The 19,178-nt window shown below is 40.2% G+C and overlaps 1 protein-coding gene across 4 annotated transcripts in view; it reads right to left on the bottom strand.

The window, feature by feature from the left end:
• LOC311107301 (uncharacterized protein) overlaps positions 1-19,178 on the bottom strand; it is a 190,270-nt gene that overhangs the window by 41,761 nt on the left and 129,331 nt on the right. For all 4 annotated transcript variants that reach the window (XM_084149786.1, XM_084149787.1, XM_084149785.1 and 1 more), the window contains exon 4: positions 14,739-14,946. In XM_084149786.1, coding sequence (XP_084005912.1) covers positions 14,739-14,946 — 208 coding nt within the window. The remainder of the gene's footprint in view (positions 1-14,738; positions 14,947-19,178) is intronic.

The raw sequence follows: 19,178 nt of genomic DNA, 5'->3' as shown, positions 1-19,178 counted from the left end.
TATTGAGGGAAACCTGTTTCAGTCTTCCAGAGATTTGAGACTGGGACGGAGGTTCACGTTCCAGCAGGACAATGACCCTAAGCTTGCTGCTAAAGCAACACTTGAGTGGTTTAAGGGGAAACATTTAAATGTCTTGGAATGGCCTAGTCAAAGCCCAGACCTCAATCCAATTGAGAATCTGTGGTACGACTTAAAGATTGTTGTACACCAGCGGAACCCATCCAACTTGAAGGAGCTGGAGCAGTTTTGCTTTGAAGAATGGGCAAAAATCTCAGTGGCTAGATGTGCCAAGCTTATAGACATACCCCAAGAGACCTGCAGCTGTAATTACTGCAAAAGGTGGCTCTACAAAGTATTGAGTTTGGGGGGGATGAATAGTTAGGCACGCTCAAGTTTCTGTTTTTTTGTCTTATTTCTTGTTTGTTACACCCCAAAAAATATTTTGCATCTTCAAAGGGGTAGGCATGTTGGTTAAATCAAATGATACAAACCCCCCAAAATCCATTTTAATTCCAGGTTGTAAGGCAACAAAATAGGAAAAATGGCACATCTAGCGGGGGGGGGGGGGGGGGGCGTATTTGTGAGTTTCTTGAGGACAAGTAGCATAATTTCTGTCTTGCCCTCCCGTTGTCCTAGGGTCAAAATGACCCGCCACTGTGTTTAACCAACGTTATTTAATTTTTATATTTGTTGGATCATTTGTGAGAAGGAGGCAGTGAAACTTTTTTTTTAAGTCTCACTGCCTCCTTCTCACAAATGCTCCCCAAAATATAAAAATTTAATAAAGTTGGTTCAACACAGTGGGGGGTCATTTTGACCCTAGGACAACGGGAGGGTTAAAAGCAAGAAGTTGGTTGTCATCCAGTGTTTAACATCTGTGATGCATTTCACATGGTGGGCTGATAGTGAAGTATTGTCTGGTTTAAAAGATAAATACAACTGAGTGTCATCAGCATAGCAATGAAAGTGCATGTTGTGCTTACGGATGACATTACCAAGGGGTAGCATGTGAAAATAAAAGGGGTCCAAGCAAAGAACCTTGAGGAACACCAAATTCAACCTTGGAACGTTCTGATGAATCATCGCCCAGCTGAACAAATTGGTACTGGTCAGAAATGTATGATTTGAGCCGATTAAGAACCTGTCCTCGTAGACCAACCAAGTCTTCTAACCTCATAGTCAGGATGATCAGAAGTGTCAAAGTCAGCAGTTAAATCCAAAAGAACAAGAATAACGACATGACCATGATCAGAGGACAGCAGTAGGTAATTTACTACTTTTAAATTGTCTAAAACAGGATTGGTAGGTTTCAAAGACATGTTTGAGATTTTTTTAAATGATGTCAGCTGATGGGCTACAGTCTTTTCAATAGAGGTGAGGTGAGAGAAATGCTCACGTCAAAATCAAATCAAATCAAATTGTATTGGTCACATACACACATTTAGCAGATGTTATTGTGGGTGTAGCGAAATGCTTATGTTCCTAGCTCCAACAGTGCATTAATATTTAACAGTACACAATACAATAATACACACAAATCTAAAAAGTAAAAGAATGGAATTAAGAAATATATCAATTTTAGGATGAGCAATGTCGGAGTCCGGAAAACAAATATATATAAATATACTGTACAAGTAATATCTTTGGACACACCTACTCATTCAAAGGTTTTTCTTTATTTTTTACTATTTTCTACATTGTATAACAATGAAATAACAATCATGTAGTAACCCAAAAACCTCCAATTTGGACTCCAGACCAAAGGACAAATTTCGACGGGTCTAATGTCCATTGCTCATGTTCCTTGGCCCAAGCAGGTGTAGTGTCTAAACAATTTATGACTTTGCTGACATTTGCAAATGGTGTCTTAGAGGAAGTTGACTCAGCTTGTGGAAGCATCTGGAGAGCATTACTACAGGGGCACCCTAAAACAGAGGAAGTCTGTTATTTGGTGTCCAGGGATTGGTCTGTGGGGGAAACCACCCATATCATGGTACAGATTATACATACTATGGTTGGGACAAAGGAGGGGAGTACCAACATTTTAGAGATTGGGCCGGTTGTTCTCCAGATGTCTGCAGAAGTCTAAATTGGCGCTGAAATCTTCAATGTAAATAAACTATTATAATCGAGGACAGTGTCAGCAGATTCCTTGTCCTCACAGCATAATTAGCATCATTATTTAGGTACCACAGAATGGCGACGAGGACCTTTGGGACGTGTTGCGTCTCTCCAGCGTTCCATTCATGAGCTACGAAGTGACTCCCGCTCAAGACGCCGGTACATAAGGTGAGATTTCTCACAATTTTGTGCGCTGGTCGGTTCGTTTGCTTATGTGGGTGTGTGCGCTGGGGAGATGTACCGTTTGAAAGACTTATGTGTGCACTTTGCTGTTATTTGCTGTGGGACAACAACGCAAACAGGGGGGAGTGTCTATAATAATTGATAATACTGGACACAGGGATATTTTGCTTGAATAAAATTTAAAAAATAATACAATGAAGGAATAAGGCCAAGGAATTTTTTTTACAAATTTGGACGTCGTTGATCTATGGTAAGCCCTCAAACGAGGCGATCATTAGGATGGGCTGAAAATCCTGAAAACTCACTAGGTTGATTTTTGAGGTCAGTTCTGGGGACTGGTGTTTTTGGTAGATACATTCGGCTGCAAGTTACCCCTCGACTTATAGTTGACGAGGTATATGTTTGATGTAACCTCTCATTTGAATATCTGCAAACTCGAGGTAGCATAAATTTAGGAAGGAACAATGAGAAATAAGGAATGACGGTAGCATGCTTTAGAGGACCGTAGGAACGGATACAAGCCTCTTGAATTGTGTGTGTGTGTGTGTGTGGAAGAGAGCCTGAGTGTTTTTGTGGGAAAAAAATAAAAAAATAATAAAATAAAGACGTCTCTGTTGTGCTTAAACTGTGTGTCGACTCATGTTAGGATAAGATTTATGTTAGAGATATATACATATATATGTTTTGGATGAGAACAGGGGTTTTTGTTTTTTGTAAAGAAATATGTAAGTTAAGGTTAAAATCTTATGAGTCTCCGTTGGTGAGAACGTTAATAATTGTTAACTATATATGAGCCACCTGGAAGGACGTTAAGGTTAAAATCTTATGAGTCTCTATTAAAAGAGAACGTTTAATAACTTTTAGAAGCTTATGAGCCTACAGGGAGGAGTTTCAAGAGTGTATAGAGATGTTTTGTAATGGATAAGAAAATAACGATAAATCTGCAGATTAGGATAAGTGAAGTTAAGAAACTTCAAAGTAGGATTTGTGTTCTATGTTTTGTGTTGGTTTGTGAGTTCTGTTAAGTGTTACTGTTTGTCTGTGTTGGGGAAATAACGGAGGGACAGCTGGTCTGTCTACTTTCTGTTGTTTAGCTTGGAGAGAGCTGCTTGGGAGCTCTTCCCACTCTGAAATCGCATTGGTGAATGAACTGCGCATGTGTGGGATTTTATGAGTTTAGAGTTACGTAGAACAAATATGCGACTCCCCTGCCTGCACTGAGCTGCTGTGACATGCAGACAGAGAAGAAGGGGGAGACTTACACACAAATAAAGTATTCTGTTTGTTAAATCGGCTGTTGCTTAACGATGAAACTATTTGATTGAGATCAATTGAATTGATAAATGAGAGATATGTTGACGGATTAAAAATAAATAAAATAAAATGTTATTGAGCTATTTATAATATTCCTGAGTTAAGCTGTTTGCTTATTTCTTAGCGCGAGTGTGAGAATAAGTATGACTAGAGGAGTATTGCATGGTTGAAATAACCCAGTGAGTGCATAAAATACTAAATTCTTGTCTGTTCCTTTGTTCTTCTGTCATATGAGAGACGAGAAGGAGGAGACAGAGAGAGAGAGGAGGTGCTGACAAGTGCATCACACGACAGTGTGGGCTGCAACGGATCCAGTCAAATTAAGGCCAGTACTGTTCTGTTTACAAAACGTACCTTCCCATACAGGATATTTTGTGTGCCTAGCATATTTCATGTTGTGACAATTTGACAGGGACTTGGCAACAGACTGATCAATTGATGTAATTGAGAATTGCATATTGGAGTTGGTTTGATTAGAGTTGTGTTGGAAATCCAGCACTGACATTATTCTGTAAAATTAAGGTAATTGGGTGCTTATTAAGCAATTGGTTTGTGAGTGCTGTAGTGTTGCTTTCTTTTTTGGATTGCTCTGAAGTTGACTACTTTCCTTTCCTTTTCCTGATCGGATGTGGTAAGAATGCCACTAATTAATAATTTGGTAAAATAAATAAATTAATAAAAAATAAATATATTAATTGATTAATTAATTATTTAATTAATTAATTAATTAAAATAAAAAGGGGGAGGAAACCATAAGCTACATAGTCTAAAATAATAAAATAATTCACAATAAAGGAATATAAAAGAGTTGTTACAATGGGGAAAAAGGACATCAAAACTATGAAAGTAATTACTCCTGTTGATGTAGTAGAAAATAGTAATCCTCTAGTTAATGGTATTGCAAGGTTATCTAGAAAATGGAATAAACGTTGGCCTGACATTGAACAACCATGGCCAGTGGAAGGGACTCTTAACCCTGACGTCATCAACATAATGAAAGTCCTTGTGTCAATTTATAAGGCAGATCAAAAGAAGGGGAAAAAAAGGGAACAACGTAAAGACAAGAGACAAAGAGAGCTGGGTGTTCTTAAGCTGTTTGAAAATGAAGGACTAAAACTGATGAAAGATACCTACGATAAAAGAAACAGAGGTATACAGAAAATGGTAAAAGAGGTGAAGGTGACAGAAAAACTAATGGCAGAAGTCAATACACCTTTCTCACATACGGATTCAGCAAAAAGACCCCCATCTTACGAGAAAGAAGTAGAGTTTAAGGACGTCTATCCTCAGCTTCCAATGATCATTCAGGAGGGTGATTATTGCAACAGAGATGAAGATGAACGAATAATAGAGAGAGGACAAGCAGAAACGACCATAAAGATTAATCCAAACTCCAAAAGTAAGAAGAAAACGAGATGTCTGGAAACTAAGGGTGGAGTGAGGTTCAGGAGCATGGAACTTGAAGATGATGATGATAATGATCAGAGTGATTCAGAAGAGATCATGGGTGGATATGACCCTGTGATCAGACAGAAGTTGGCCTGAGCGAAAAGAAGGGGTGATGGATGTTTGAAGGAGAAGGATACAAGATATTCGAGTTCTGATGAAAGTAAAGATGAAGACAGTGATAAAGATTTGGAGATTAAAGGTGCTTCATATTCAAGAGGATTTTATCCTACAATGAAATAGAAAGAGATATAGACCGATGCGTATCATGCCTGGATAAGGTGAATAATTTAGAAGAAGTAAGAGAACTGGAAGAACAACTCAAGAAGCTGAAGATACAGAAGAAAAAACTGCTGAGAAAAGGATCCCAAGAATTGGAGAAGGAGTATACATTGAGGCCAAGGAAAGAGAGTACAAGTAAGAAGATGATGCCAGTGATAATTCGAGGACAGAACCTAGAGTATAAGCCTTTGCAGAATACCGATATGTCAGATATATTTGAGAAGCTGCCTACCCTTCAAGATGGAGCATATCTTTGGATTTCAAAATTGGAAGAAATTACGGTGGGAACACAGTCTGCCATAGGAGACATTAAGAGACTTTTGGCTAATCTCCTTGGGATTCCAGATATGGAAGACGTTTTTCAGAGAGCTGGACTTGATAGATATGTGGGGACTGCAGTGAATGACCCTGAATTGTTGGCTGCAAGTAGAAATCGGCTGTGGAGAGCACTGAAAGATACGTTTCCAACAAATGTGCATCCTGACAACATTCTGATTGATCCACTAGGACAACAAGAAAATCCGAGAGCCTATGTGTCAAGAGTTCACCAAGTGTGGAGAAATATTACCGGAAATGATCCAGATGTGAGTCAAATTGAGCAGTCAATTTTGAGAGCTAAACTGCAGATGGGACTGCCCTCACCAGTAAGGAGCAAACTGGCAGAGGTGGTTGGACTTGGAAGCATGACAAAAGGTGTCTATACAGATCATATAGCCCATCACGTGGATCTGTACAGGAAAAAGTAACACAACCAGAAAGAACAGGACCAAGAAACTATCAGAAAACTCAATCAAATACAACTGGTGGAGAATAAGAAGGAGAAGAAACAAGCTTTGGTTATGCAGAATCAGTGTGCACCAAATCAACAATCACTGCCACAGCTTCAACCGGACCAGTTCCAACCGCAATTGTACCAGCCACCAATAGCGGTACCAGTTGTTTCATATCCACAGCCAGTCTCTGGACAGACACAGAATTGGAGAGGAAGAGGAAGAGAAGACTTAGGAAGAGGAAGAGGAGGAATATTTAAGCCATACTTCCAGCAATCTTCAGAAGTGTGTTATAATTGTGGACAGGTTGGTCACTTTGCCCGTGAGTGTAATGTGCCAGGAGGAAACATCAGAGGGAATTTCAGAGGAAGATACAGGGGCCAGTCAAGATCATCTGGAGGACCGGTGAACCCCTATAGGGGCCCGGAGCAAGGATTCTAGGGGTGCCCAGAAGATCTGAAAGGGGGGTGTCAGCTGGTAGCATCAGGACCGGAAAAAGATCCAACAATTGAGGTGAAAATAAACAACCGACCATTGGAAGTGATGGCGGATAGCGGAGCTCCTTTTACCTGTGTTTGGCCTGAAGATGCTACACATCTCCCTATGTCCAATCAACTAATTAGGACAATCGGATTTGAGGGAGTGAAACAGATGATTCCTCTTACGGAACCAATTGAGCTCTGCTATAAAAATCCGAAAATTACAATACCCATACTGGTATCAGAACATACACCTATTGCATTGTTGGGAAGAGATGCATTGTGTAAGTTGAACTGTACAATACAATGTACACCAGACGGCTGTCTGGTAGAAGTGCCAAAGGAAAATGTTTACCAATTGTTGATGATGACAGAGATGGATTCTTCTACAGTATTTTGGATTGGAAATCTCAGTGAAGATTTTTTGAAGCAGGCTAAGATATGGGAGAAATGTATTGTGGCAAATATGCCTGATGCGAGGCTTCCGGAATATCCATTTCATTGTACGCTCAAGTATTTCAAGAATGCTGCCCAATCAAACTCAGAGGAATGGTTGCGTCATCAACCAATGAAAGTTCAACTCAGCTCATGTTGCATAATTTTAGGACCACAAGGAGCAGCTATGAAGATAAACACAGACGATTATCTGGATAAAGAATTGGAGATTGAGAAGAGTGTGCCACATGTGACCTTGTTGGTTTCTGAAAGCTATGAGCAGAAGCAAATAGGAGAAATTATGACAGAGGCAGAGAAAGTTGTTTTCGTACCGATGAAAGAGAATTCGGGGATTTGGAGGAGTGAAGATCAGCCATTTCTCAAAATAATGATTTCGGCTCAAGGACAAGGAGAGCCACAAGCTGTACACGGATGACACATGAATCTATTTGCAGTGTGAAGATGGATTCAGACCCTATGAAAGAGGAGATGTTGCAACAAGTTCAAGAATGTGTGTGTTCTCAACACAGTACCAATATTGGACTTGTGAAATCAGCCCGATTGAGGTGAAAATTGAACTTCGACCAGGAGCCAGACCTCCTTGGAAGAATCAGTATCCATTGAAAGATGAAGCAATCCAAGGGATTGAACCACATATTGAAGGACTTTTGAAAGCAGGTGTTTTAAGGAAAATAAAATATTCTCAGAGTAACAATACTTTGTTGACTTTGGAGAAACCATGAGGGGTTGATAGTAGCGCCTCTAGACCTATTAGGTCTGATGATTTAGGAAGCACATGGGTTAGCTCATGTTGCAAGGGGGGAGGTTAGGAGAAAGATCAGGTTGACTATGTCATAGGCAGGTGCACATTCTGTCTGAAAAATAATGTTTACAGGGGTGTGACTGTTATTCTTGGTTACATTCCTACACCAAGAGGTGCATAGGATGTCCAACTAAGCGAAAAGATGCTCAATCGTTTGCCAAGTTCTTGTGTAAAGAAGTCATAAGCAGGTGGGGTCTTCCCGATCGAATATCCTCAAATTAGTGGGGGAGAGTTTTGTGGATATATCAGTGAAATGGTTTTTGAAAAATTGGGGAGAAAAAGTAAGACTAAAAGTTATGAAAACTAGGGTTGAAGTAACTCTAGGAAAGTCAGCTCAGCTTCAATGTAAGTGCACGAGAGAGAACAGTGGTGAAGGGAAATTTAGAGTTCAGTGGGAAGATAGATATGGTAGGAGTTTAGATCTGTTAGGAGCAGTTGCATTGAGAAAGTATGCGTTGCTGAATAAGAGAAGAATGAAGATTGAGGGTGATTGCAGTCTCTATGTGTACAATTCCTAGCAGGAGGATCAATGTGATTATAAATGTATTTTTTATAATCAACAGTTTGAAAGTGAGGGATTAGAGTTGGGACTGAGAGTTAATGTAGTGACACTAGTGGTGATAGATGGAAATATAAGTAAAGAGTTCAAAGCTTTAGGGAAAATAGATGAATCAACAACAATGACATCAACACTTCAGCCAATTACAACAACAGTGAGAAGCAATTCAACTCTTTCAACATTGACAGTTATTAAAGCTATAAATGTATCACATTTGATTATAAAGGAGCCAATCGCTCCAACACCAGTTTTAGAGGAAAAGACTGTCATTAGGGTTAGGATGGGTGGTACAGCTCATCTTCCTTGTAGATGTGAGAGATGGAGTGGGGGTGGTGACATTCGTCCCACGTGGAGAGATAATTATGAGGAAGAAGTGTTGTTATCAGGACCCGAAGTAGAAGCTGTGCCCCCTAGTCAGAGGAAGTATATTTTGTACAACGATATGAAGTGGAAGAGGGTTATGAGTGATTGCTCACTTATTTTGCATAATGTTACATGGAAAGATCAGGGAGAATATATGTGTACTTATTTAGTGCAAGCATTAAAATTTGTTCCGGTTAAGAATTATTGGTGAAAAGGCTATGTAACTCGTAAGGTGACGCTTATGATGGAAGATTTAAAGTCTGTTGAAGCTTCCACAGTCACCAAAGGAGTTCAGGAGAAGTATATTACAGTAGCCACTCCAAAAGTAAATAATACACAGAGGACATCTGTCACTTTCCCACTGGAAATAATTAAGAGTGTTAATACATCAACTAAAGCAACTATTTTAACAGTAACTTTGAAAGAGATTAATGTTACGACGGCAATAACAAATTTAGGAAATGTGAAACAGACACCAACAACAACTTTTCTGAAACTAAAGGATGTAGTAAGAGTGACTCAGAAGTTTATGATACGGAGAGTGCTGTGAATGGTAATAAGGATAGTGTTGAAATAGGAGAGCAGATGGTAGTAGAGAATGATGTAGATTAATCTGAAATAGTGCAGAATACTATCATGGAGGTACTGGATGAGTTCTTTGATTTTGATGGAAGACAAGAAGATATATCTGATCAATACCGCTCGTTAGGGAAGAGAGAAACTAAATGGAAGGCATATGAATTTGATTCTTCTGTTTTGCGAATTAAAGATGGATGGGCAGGTAGGAATCTATGGTTCCAGCAGTTAACTCATTCTGTAAGATCAGTGAGGAATCTTGAGGGTCCATGTCTGTTGAGAATTCCAGCACCAGGCACATGGGGTTCAATCTTAGAGACGGTGGCTCAACCTCTATCAAGTACGTGTCAATCTTATGCTTTATCATGGCTGTTGTATCAGCAACAATCATTAACAGATATAATAATGTCGTTGTCGAAGCATTTGTTTAGGCCTAGGTTTAAGTGTTCTTGGTTAAATGAATTACCCTATGTGAATTTGTTAGATCGGAAGGAAAATCAGTTAACAGCGCTTCCTGAAGTATTGGAGGTGAAACCCATGAGGGCTAAAAGCTGTTTTTGTTCAAATAAAACATATGATGGAAAGGGTATGTTTATGGGAATATCAGATTGTGATGATTATATGATGACTTTGGGTAAGCATGAACGTAAGGTTAGTAATGAGAAATATAATGTACATTTTTATGTTCCAGTTAGCAAGAAGAGCAGGACTTTGATGGTGAAAGATCAGCTTTTGCCTGGTAATGTGACTATTGGGAATTTTAGAGATATTTGGTGGGTTTGTGGTGATAAAGCATATATATTCTTACCCTATGGATGGACAGGATGTTGTTACATGTCGACGTTGAAGCTTCCATATGAGGTTTTTACCATAAAAAGAGGGGAAGCACCGGACACAGATAAATCTGAGTCTAGGTTTGGAAATAGGGTGAAAAGAGACATGGCGAAATGTCATAGTCTGGAAGCCTACCATTGGAGGATAAGTCTAGGAGAGAAGTGGGGACTTGGACTTTTTCCATGGTATGGTGTAACATTTTTGGCAGATCACATTGATAATATTACCTATCCTTTGCAGGGTTTTGCAAATGAAACGATAAGAGGGTTTAACCTTCTGTCAAATACTCAAAGAAGTCACAGACTGACGCTGTTGAAACATGACATGGCTCTTGACTATATTTTAGCAAAACAAGGTGGTTTATGTTTGGCTATGAACTTGACGGGGGATGATTGTTATACTTTGATTCCCGATAGTTCCAATAATATCACTAGTGTTATAGATGCATTGAAGAATATAAGGGATGCGTTTGGTAGATCTGAAGGAGCTGGATGGTCAGCGAAGGCTTGGTTGCAAGATCAGTTAGGCCCAGTGGGAGCAGTGATAGTTCAGATTTTAGTAGCAGCTCTTATAGCGCTGTGTGTGATGTTTTGCTTTTGTACTTTGTTATTGACTTTTGCGAAGGCTATGATATTGAGATGGGTTGGGGTTGTGATGCCTGGAGAAAACACTCAGATGCCGTTGTTAACTGTTACTAATCTAGATGGAGATTAACAAGTGGGACTGGATGGAGTATTGATGGGTAGACATCCATTTTGAATATCCGATCATTTTTCACATGTTTTTACATATTTTTGTGATATTTAGTATTTTGTTATGAATCAAAGGCGGGAAATGGAATGTGATTCATTTTATATATAATTGTTATATTATTGTTGATATTGATGTTTTAATTTGCATGTGTTGTTTTGCAAAAGATACTGGTTGGTGTTTTCTTTTCTTCCAGAAGCATATGGGGGAATGTGTAGAGGGGATTCAAATACTCAAACATGGACAATATGAATGGACTGGAGGAAGTCGACCAAGGAAGGTGTGGAAATGTTCAGATTCCATCATCAACGTTTCATTGAAAGTCGACACTGCTGAGGAGATGCAGTGTAGTGGACTACATTCCAGTGTCTGCAATGATATATAGACATATTTGCATGTGTAATACATAATTTGTGTCATATTCTTTCTGTATTAATTTTTGAAGAATGATATTTGCTGTTGTTGGGTACATGTGGGGATCTCAGATGTTTTTGTTTATTTCGTGGATGCTTAGGGATATTGGGTCTAGGCAGGGACAGAGAGAATCCACAGGAGGGTCCGATGGATCGACCAGCCTGAATGTGGACATTTTTTGATTGTATTATGTTTTCTGAGGCTTTCATGTGTATTCAATTGTATCATAGTTTAAAATGCATTGATAAAGATTTATGAATTGATCTGGAGTACTTAGGTGGTCACCTGGGGCAGAGTGGCCGTGAGATAATTTTACTGTCTTGATTGATTGATGGATATTTGGAAAGAAAGCTGCCAGACAGGTTTTTCGCTCTCACACTCCATAAAGATTAGTTCATATTTGATAGAAATGTATTTACACTCCATAGAAAAATGTGTTTACTCTCCATTAAATGTGGTTTATTGCTAAAGTTACTCAATAAGAATTTGTTTTACTTGTCATTATCCCATTCTTTTTGTTTTCAAGACTTAATTAGTCTCGAAGGGGGGACATATGTAGTGTCTTTGCTACGTTTGCAAATGGTGTCTTAGAGGAAGTTGACTCAGCATCTGGAGAGCATTACTATAGGGGCACCCTAAAACAGAGGAAGTCTGTTATGTAGCGTCCTGGGATTGGTCTGTGGGGGAAACCACCCATATCATGTTACAGATTATAAATACTATGAATGGGACAAAGGAGGGGAGTGACAACATATTAGAGATTGGGCCGGTTGTTCTCCAGATGTCTGCAGAAGTCTGTAAATTGGCGCTGAAATCTTCAATGTAAATTAACTATTATACAATCGAGGACAGTGTCGGACAGTGATTCCTTGTCCTCACAGCATAATTAGCATCATTATTTAGGTACCACACAGGTCTCTTCTTCTTATTGGTGTCCTTTAGTAGTGGTTTCTTTGCAGCAATTCGACCATGAAGGACTGATTCACACAGTCCCCACTGAACAGTTGATGTTGAGATGTGTCTGTGACTTGAACTCTGTGAAGCATTTATTTGGGCTGCAATTTCTGAGACTGGTAACTCTAATGAACTTATCCTCTGCAGCAGAGGTAAGTCTGGGTCTTCCATTCCTGTGGTGGTCCTCATGAGAGCCAGTTTCATCATAGTGCTTGATGGTTTGCACGACTGCACTTGAAGAAACTTTCTAAGTTCTTGAAATGTTCCATATTGACTGACCTTCATGTCTTAAAGTAATGATGGACTGTCGTTTCTCTTTGCTTATTTGAGCTGTTCTTGCCATAATATGGACTTGGTCTTTTACCAAATTGGGCTATCTTCTGTATACCCCCCTCTACCTTATTACAACACAACTGATTGGCTCAAACGCATTAAGAAGGAAATAAATTCCACAAATTAACTTTTAAGAAGGCACATCTGTTAATTGAAATGCATTCCAGGTGACTACCTCATGAAGATGGTTGAGAGAATGCCAAGAGTGTGCAAAGTTGTCATCAAAGCAAAGGGTGGCTATTTGAAGAATCTCAAATATAAAATATATTTGATTTGTTTAACACTTTTTTGGATTCCATAAGTGTTATTTCATAGTTTTGATGTCTTCACTATTATTATACAATGTAAAACATAGTCAATATAAAGAATATCCCTTGATTAAATAAGTGTGTCCAAACCTTTGACTGGTAGTGTATATGATGGGATGTATAGAAATTATGGACAGTAAATGAACAGAATATGTAGTATATCTGAAGAATATGTAGGGTAAAATAGTATATGTACAGCAATAGTTAAATAGGATAGGCCTTGACTAGAATACAGTATATACATACACTATAATTATACAAAAGTATGTGGATACCCCTTCAAATAAGTGGATTCAGTTATTTCAGCCAAACCCGTTGTTGACAGGTGTATAACATCAAGCACACAGCCATGCAATCTCCATAGACAAACATTGGCAGTAGAATGGCCTTACTGATGCCACCTTTCCAACAAGTCAGTTCATCAAAATTATTTCTGCGCTGCTAGAGCTTCCCCAGTCAACTGTAAGTGCTGTTATTGTGAAATGGAAACGTTGAGGAGCAACGACTTAGCCATTAAGTGGTAGGCCACAAGCTCACAGAACGGGACCGCCGAGTGCTGAAGCACGTAGTTCGTAGAAATCATCTGTCCTCGGTTGCAACACTCACTACCAAGCTGCGGCACACAAGCCTAAGATCACCATGCGCAATGCCAAGAGTCGGCTGGAGTGGTGTAAAGCTCGCCACCATTGGACTCTGAAGTGATGAACCGCTCTTCACCATCTGGCAGTCCGACGTACGAATCTGGGTTTGGCAGATGTCACGAGAACGCTACCTGCCCCAATGCATAGTGCCAACTGTAAAGTTTGGTGGAGGAGGAATAATTGTCTGGGGCTGTTTTTCATGGTTCGGGCTAGGTGCCTTAGTTCCAGTAAAGGGAAATATTTTAACGCTACATCATACAATGACATTCTAGGCGATTCTGTGCTTCTAACTTTGTGGCAACCGTTTGGGGAAGGCCCTTTCTTATTTCAGCATGACAGAAATTATTTGTTGAGATCGGTGTGAAAAGGGAAAGGGAGATACCTAGTCTGTTGTACAACTGAAAGCATTCAACAGAAATGTGTCTTCCGCATTTAACCCAACCTCTGAATCAGAGAGGTGCGAGGGGCTGCCTTAATCGACATCCACGTCATTAGTGCCCAGGGAACAGTGGGATAACCGCCTTGCTCAGGGGCAGAACAACATATTTGTACCTTGTCAGCTCAGGGATTCAATCAAGCAACCTTTCGGTTACTGGCCCAACGCTCCTACCCACCAGAACTTGACTGTCTTACACAGAGCCCTGACCTCAACCCCATCTAACACCTTTGGGATGAATTGGAACGCCGACAGTGAGCCAGGCCTAATCGCCCAACATCAGTACCCGACCTCACTAATGCTCTTGTGGCTGAATGGAAGCAAGTCCCGCAGAAATGTTCCAACATCTAGTGGAAAGCCTTCCCAGAAGAGTGGAGGCTGTTATAGCAGCAAAGTGGGGATCAACTCATGATTTTGGAATGAGATGTTCGATAAGCAGGTGTCCACATAATTTTGGTGATGTAGTGTATGAAGTGAGTAAAATAAAACAGTATGTTAACATTGTTAAAGTGACCAGTGTTCCATAATTTAAGTGATCAGTGTTCCATGACTATGTACAACAGCCTCTAAGGTACAGGGTTGAGTAACCGGGTGGTGGCCGGCTAGTGACAGTGACTAAAGTTCAGGGCAGGGTACTGGGCGGAGGCCGGCAAATGGTGACTATTTAACAGTCTGATTTCTGTTTTTCAGTCCCAGCTTTGATGCACCTGTACTGACCTCGCCTTCTGGATGGTAGCAGGGTGAACAGGCTGTTGCTTGGGTGGCTGAGGTCCTTGATGATCTTATTGGCCTCCCTGTGACACCGGGTGCTGTAGATGTCCTGGAGGGCAGGCAGTGGGCCCCTGGTGATGCATTGGGCAGACAGCACCATCCTCTGGAGAGCCCTGCAGATGGGGCCTGCTTCTCTGTGAGGTTGGCTACGGTGCTGAAGAGAAATTGAAGGTTTAATGTTAGGGTTAGAGACTTGCTTGTGCTCGGTGATGCTGTCTTGCCATGCCAGCCATTATACAGAGGGTGGTTGATATAGTATGACAGGCCACAAATGAAGTGTGATGGGACAAGAGCACACAGTGGGGGGGAGAGGCAACTTGATAGCAATGCGCTGTTAAATACCTTTAATCATGGATCATCAGATCCGCTGACTAGATGCGAAATCGGACATCATTCATATGGGACGTATCATGAAGGTCAGTATATGGCACACAGACTGGGCTAAAAATGCACATGATAGGATAGCGACACACGCACAAGCACACACACACACACACGTACACGTAATCCTTATCTATGGTGTGCACACCCTTACAAAAAAAACATCACGTGAAAAGAACACGTGAAAAAACATGGTTTTCGGACAAACTGTATGCATGAACACGTGCGAACAAATCATATGTGAAAATTTCCTCATGTAAAAAATCTAAGAAATATCAATTTCATGAGTTAGACACATGGTTTCCCAACATTACACATGATTTTATCAGTTTCATATTTGTAATTGGCAGGATTAGAACCCAGGTCTCCCACAGGATAAGACAACGTCTTGACCATTTGACCAAGAAGGCCAACACCAACTTTGAAGTCGCAGGCGGGGCTACTTCATCACGTGAACATGAGCAACCATGACAAACTAATGTCCGCTACATTTCACGTTTGCATTTTCACACTTTAATGTCAACTAGGGCTGTCAAACAATTCAGAAATGTAATCGAGTTTATCAAATGATTTACTGTGATTAATCACAATTAATCGCATATTCATAATTTGCTCAAATTGACCTGTAATTTATGTTGGATGTTTTCAGTGTTAAAATGTGATTTAAAAAATGTGCATTAAAATTACTTAAAGTATAGTTGAGTTAACTGATTAACTCTGACAGCACTAATTTTAACACCTTAAACAGGATAAATAAGGACACATGGAGCTTCTCTGTTCTATTCACTGGGCTTCTTCCAACGGTCACTGACCAACAAATGAAGAAAAGAGGCATGCGCCTGCAGCAGTAACACTCCGAATGGTTGGTTCAGAAATAAGAAATAATTATCTTTAATTGTTATACTAAGGTAGGCTAAGTTAACTTTTTACAGAATGGCATTACAGAATTTGCGATTCCGTGTGTGGAAACATTGCTACTGCAACATGTTAACACCACCTTTTCACATATGAGGAGAATAACACTATTTCACCACCACATGTGAACTTGCAATTCCACCTGTGGACGTGAGCTTTTCACATGAAAACGTTTTTCACATGTGAAACTGCATATCTGATTTTCACATGTAAAAGTTTTTAACATGTGAAACCACACATTTCACGTGCAACTGCAGTTCACATGTGAAACTGCAAATTTGACATGATTTTTTTGTAAGGGTAATTTACTCAACTTTAATCGGATTTGACTTGATTATTCATAAGAAAACACATTGCAGCATTCCTCCTCCTCCAAACCCGGCGAGTTGATTTGATGGCAAAGAGCTCGGTTTTGGTCTCATCTGACCACAACACTTTCACCCAGTTCTCCTCTGAATCATTCAGATGTTCATTGGCTAACTTCAGACGGGCCTGTATATGTGCTTTCTTGAGCAGGGGGACCTTGCGGGCGCTGCAGGATTTCAGTCCTTCACGGCGTAGTGTGTTACCAATTGTTTTCTTGGTGACTATGGTCCCAGCGGCCTTGAGATCATTGACAAGATCCTCCCATGTAGTTCTGGGCTGATTCCTCACCATTATCATGATCATTGCAACTCCACGAGGTGAGATCTTGCATGGAGCCCCAGGCCGAGGGAGATTGACAGTTATTTTGTGTTTCTTCCATTTGCGAATAATCGCACCAACAGTTGTCACCTTCTCACCAAGCTGATTGGCGATGGTCTTGTAGCCCATTCCAGCCTTGTGTAGGTATACAATATTGTCCCTGACATCCTTGGAGAGCTCTTTGTTCTTGGCCATGGTGGAGAGTTTGGAATCTGATTGATTGATTGCTTCTGTGGACAGGTGTCTTTTATACAGGTAACAAACTGAGATTAGGAGCACTCCCTTTAAGAGTGTGCTCCTAATCTCAGCTCGTTACCTGTATAAAAGACACCTGGGAGCCAGAAATCTTTCTGATTGAGAGAGGGTCAAATACTTATTTCCCTCATTAAAATGCAAATCAATTTATAACATTTTTGACATGCGTTTTTCTGGATTTTTTTGTTGTTATTCTGTCTCTCACTGTTCAAATAAACCTACCATTAAAAAATATAGACTGATCATGTCTTTGTCAGTGGGCAAACGTACAAAATCAGCAGGGGATCAAATACTTTTTTTCCCTCACTGTACATAGCTTGCTGAAGCGAAACCTTATGCGCAGGCACACACACACACACACCAATTTATGATGAGATTTGAGTTCAGCGATGACGAGAACAGTGACCGGAAAATGTGATGCCTTTCAAAGATAATTTAGTTATTTGGTTACAGCAGAGTAGAGTAGAAGAGGAGACGGAAAAATGTTTCCCATTTTGTTACTTATCATTCATAGCCAGCTTCCTAATGCAAGTGAATAAAAAATCTAGAGTATGCTGCATTTGACTTCTAACAGCACAGAAGTGCATTCAAAGATGCTGCATGGGTTATGATTACAAGGTCCTAGTGTATACAGATTGTATATGCACTTGTAAAGTCATGGAAGATTAAGTGTTATTTCTTCCACATTTAACTACTATTGATCCAATGAGCAAACACTTTTGTGGGTTTTCTATTGTTAGGAACAGTCAACATATGGTCTATGGTCGTGAAGGCGATATTGCTGTATTTTGTGTCTCGTTATTTATGGCCTTTACATGTAAAGTCAGTAACACCTTTATGACAACTTGTTATTCATAATTAGTTGAAAAGCCTCGGCTGAGTCTGATGTGCTCTTGGCCTTGAGAGTGAAATGAAAAAAATAGCTAGCTCATGGGGTACAGCAGTGTTATACAGGGATTTCAACTGCTGCTGCACAGAACAAACCTGGCACCTGCCTGCCTGGCAGACTGGCTTCACAACAGAAAGAACAGCAGCTACTGTATTGTATGTTAATTGTATTGTATGCAAATACTAGGAAGAATCATTACTGTCGATCCAAACTCTGGTTGGAGAGAATGTGCTTCAGTAGAGCATATTGATTAGAATAGAACAGCTATAGGAATAGAAAAGAGGAAAAGACAAAAATGAATTATGTTTTTCTTTTTGTAAACATCCGGAGAGAGTGGAGTTGCCAATTAACATTTGGAGCAAGCGCCTGGTGGCCTGATCCCTTGATTGGCTGGGTATGTCAGCTACATGTGTCAGGGAAAGGTTTGACAGCCAAGAGTGGGCAGTGGACTGAAATTATACTGTTGAATTCACCAATGAGCAGCCACCCCAAAAAGTTGGAAGAATCTAGATACGCTTGAGGGCTAAGACTCAGTTAATAATTTTGTGGTATTTTTGTATAACCTTTTGAAAATAGCTGGCTGTAAAAAGTAAAAGTAACTAATGACTGACTTCACTACTGAAGCAAGTTCCCATTCAAAGAAAACATACATTAGTCTCCCGAGTGGCACAGTGGTCTAAGGCACTGCATCGCAGTACTAGCTGTGCCACTAGACATCCTGGTTTGAATCCAGGCTCTGTCGTAGCCGGCTGCGACCGGGAGACCCATGGGTCGGCGCACATTTCATCCAGGGTAGGGGAGGGAATGGCCGGCAGGGATGTAGCTCAGTTGGTAGAGCATGGCGTTTGCAACACCAGGGTTGTGGGTTCGATTCCCACGGGGGGCCTGAATTAAAAAATAATGTATGCACTCACTAACTTGAAGTCGCTCTGGGTAAGAGTGATGACTTAAATGTTAAGTACTGATTAAAACCTTGTTTTGACCTCTATAACACAGATGAAGTTCAAATATGTCATAACCATTCATTCACTGATGAGGAACTTATCTCCCCAGTCCTCCTAAAATGAATTGGAAAATAGTCAAAGTAATCTTGGATATCTGCCTTTCTATCCTCCCTTGACAAACACAATTAGACAGTATCTGTTGCCTGAAATAAATTGTTCTCCACAGGGGTCAGTGGTAATGCCCAGGTCTCTTGTGAGAAAGGGGAATGATAACAACACAATGAAGTTGTGAGAATGCTTTCTGAGATTAACGATGAC

Source organism: Coregonus lavaretus (assembly GCF_964263955.1).
Source record: "Coregonus lavaretus genome assembly, chromosome: 32".
In the NCBI taxonomy this organism is placed as follows: domain Eukaryota; kingdom Metazoa; phylum Chordata; class Actinopteri; order Salmoniformes; family Salmonidae; genus Coregonus; species Coregonus lavaretus.
This window is presented reverse-complemented; position numbering and strand designations above follow the sequence as displayed.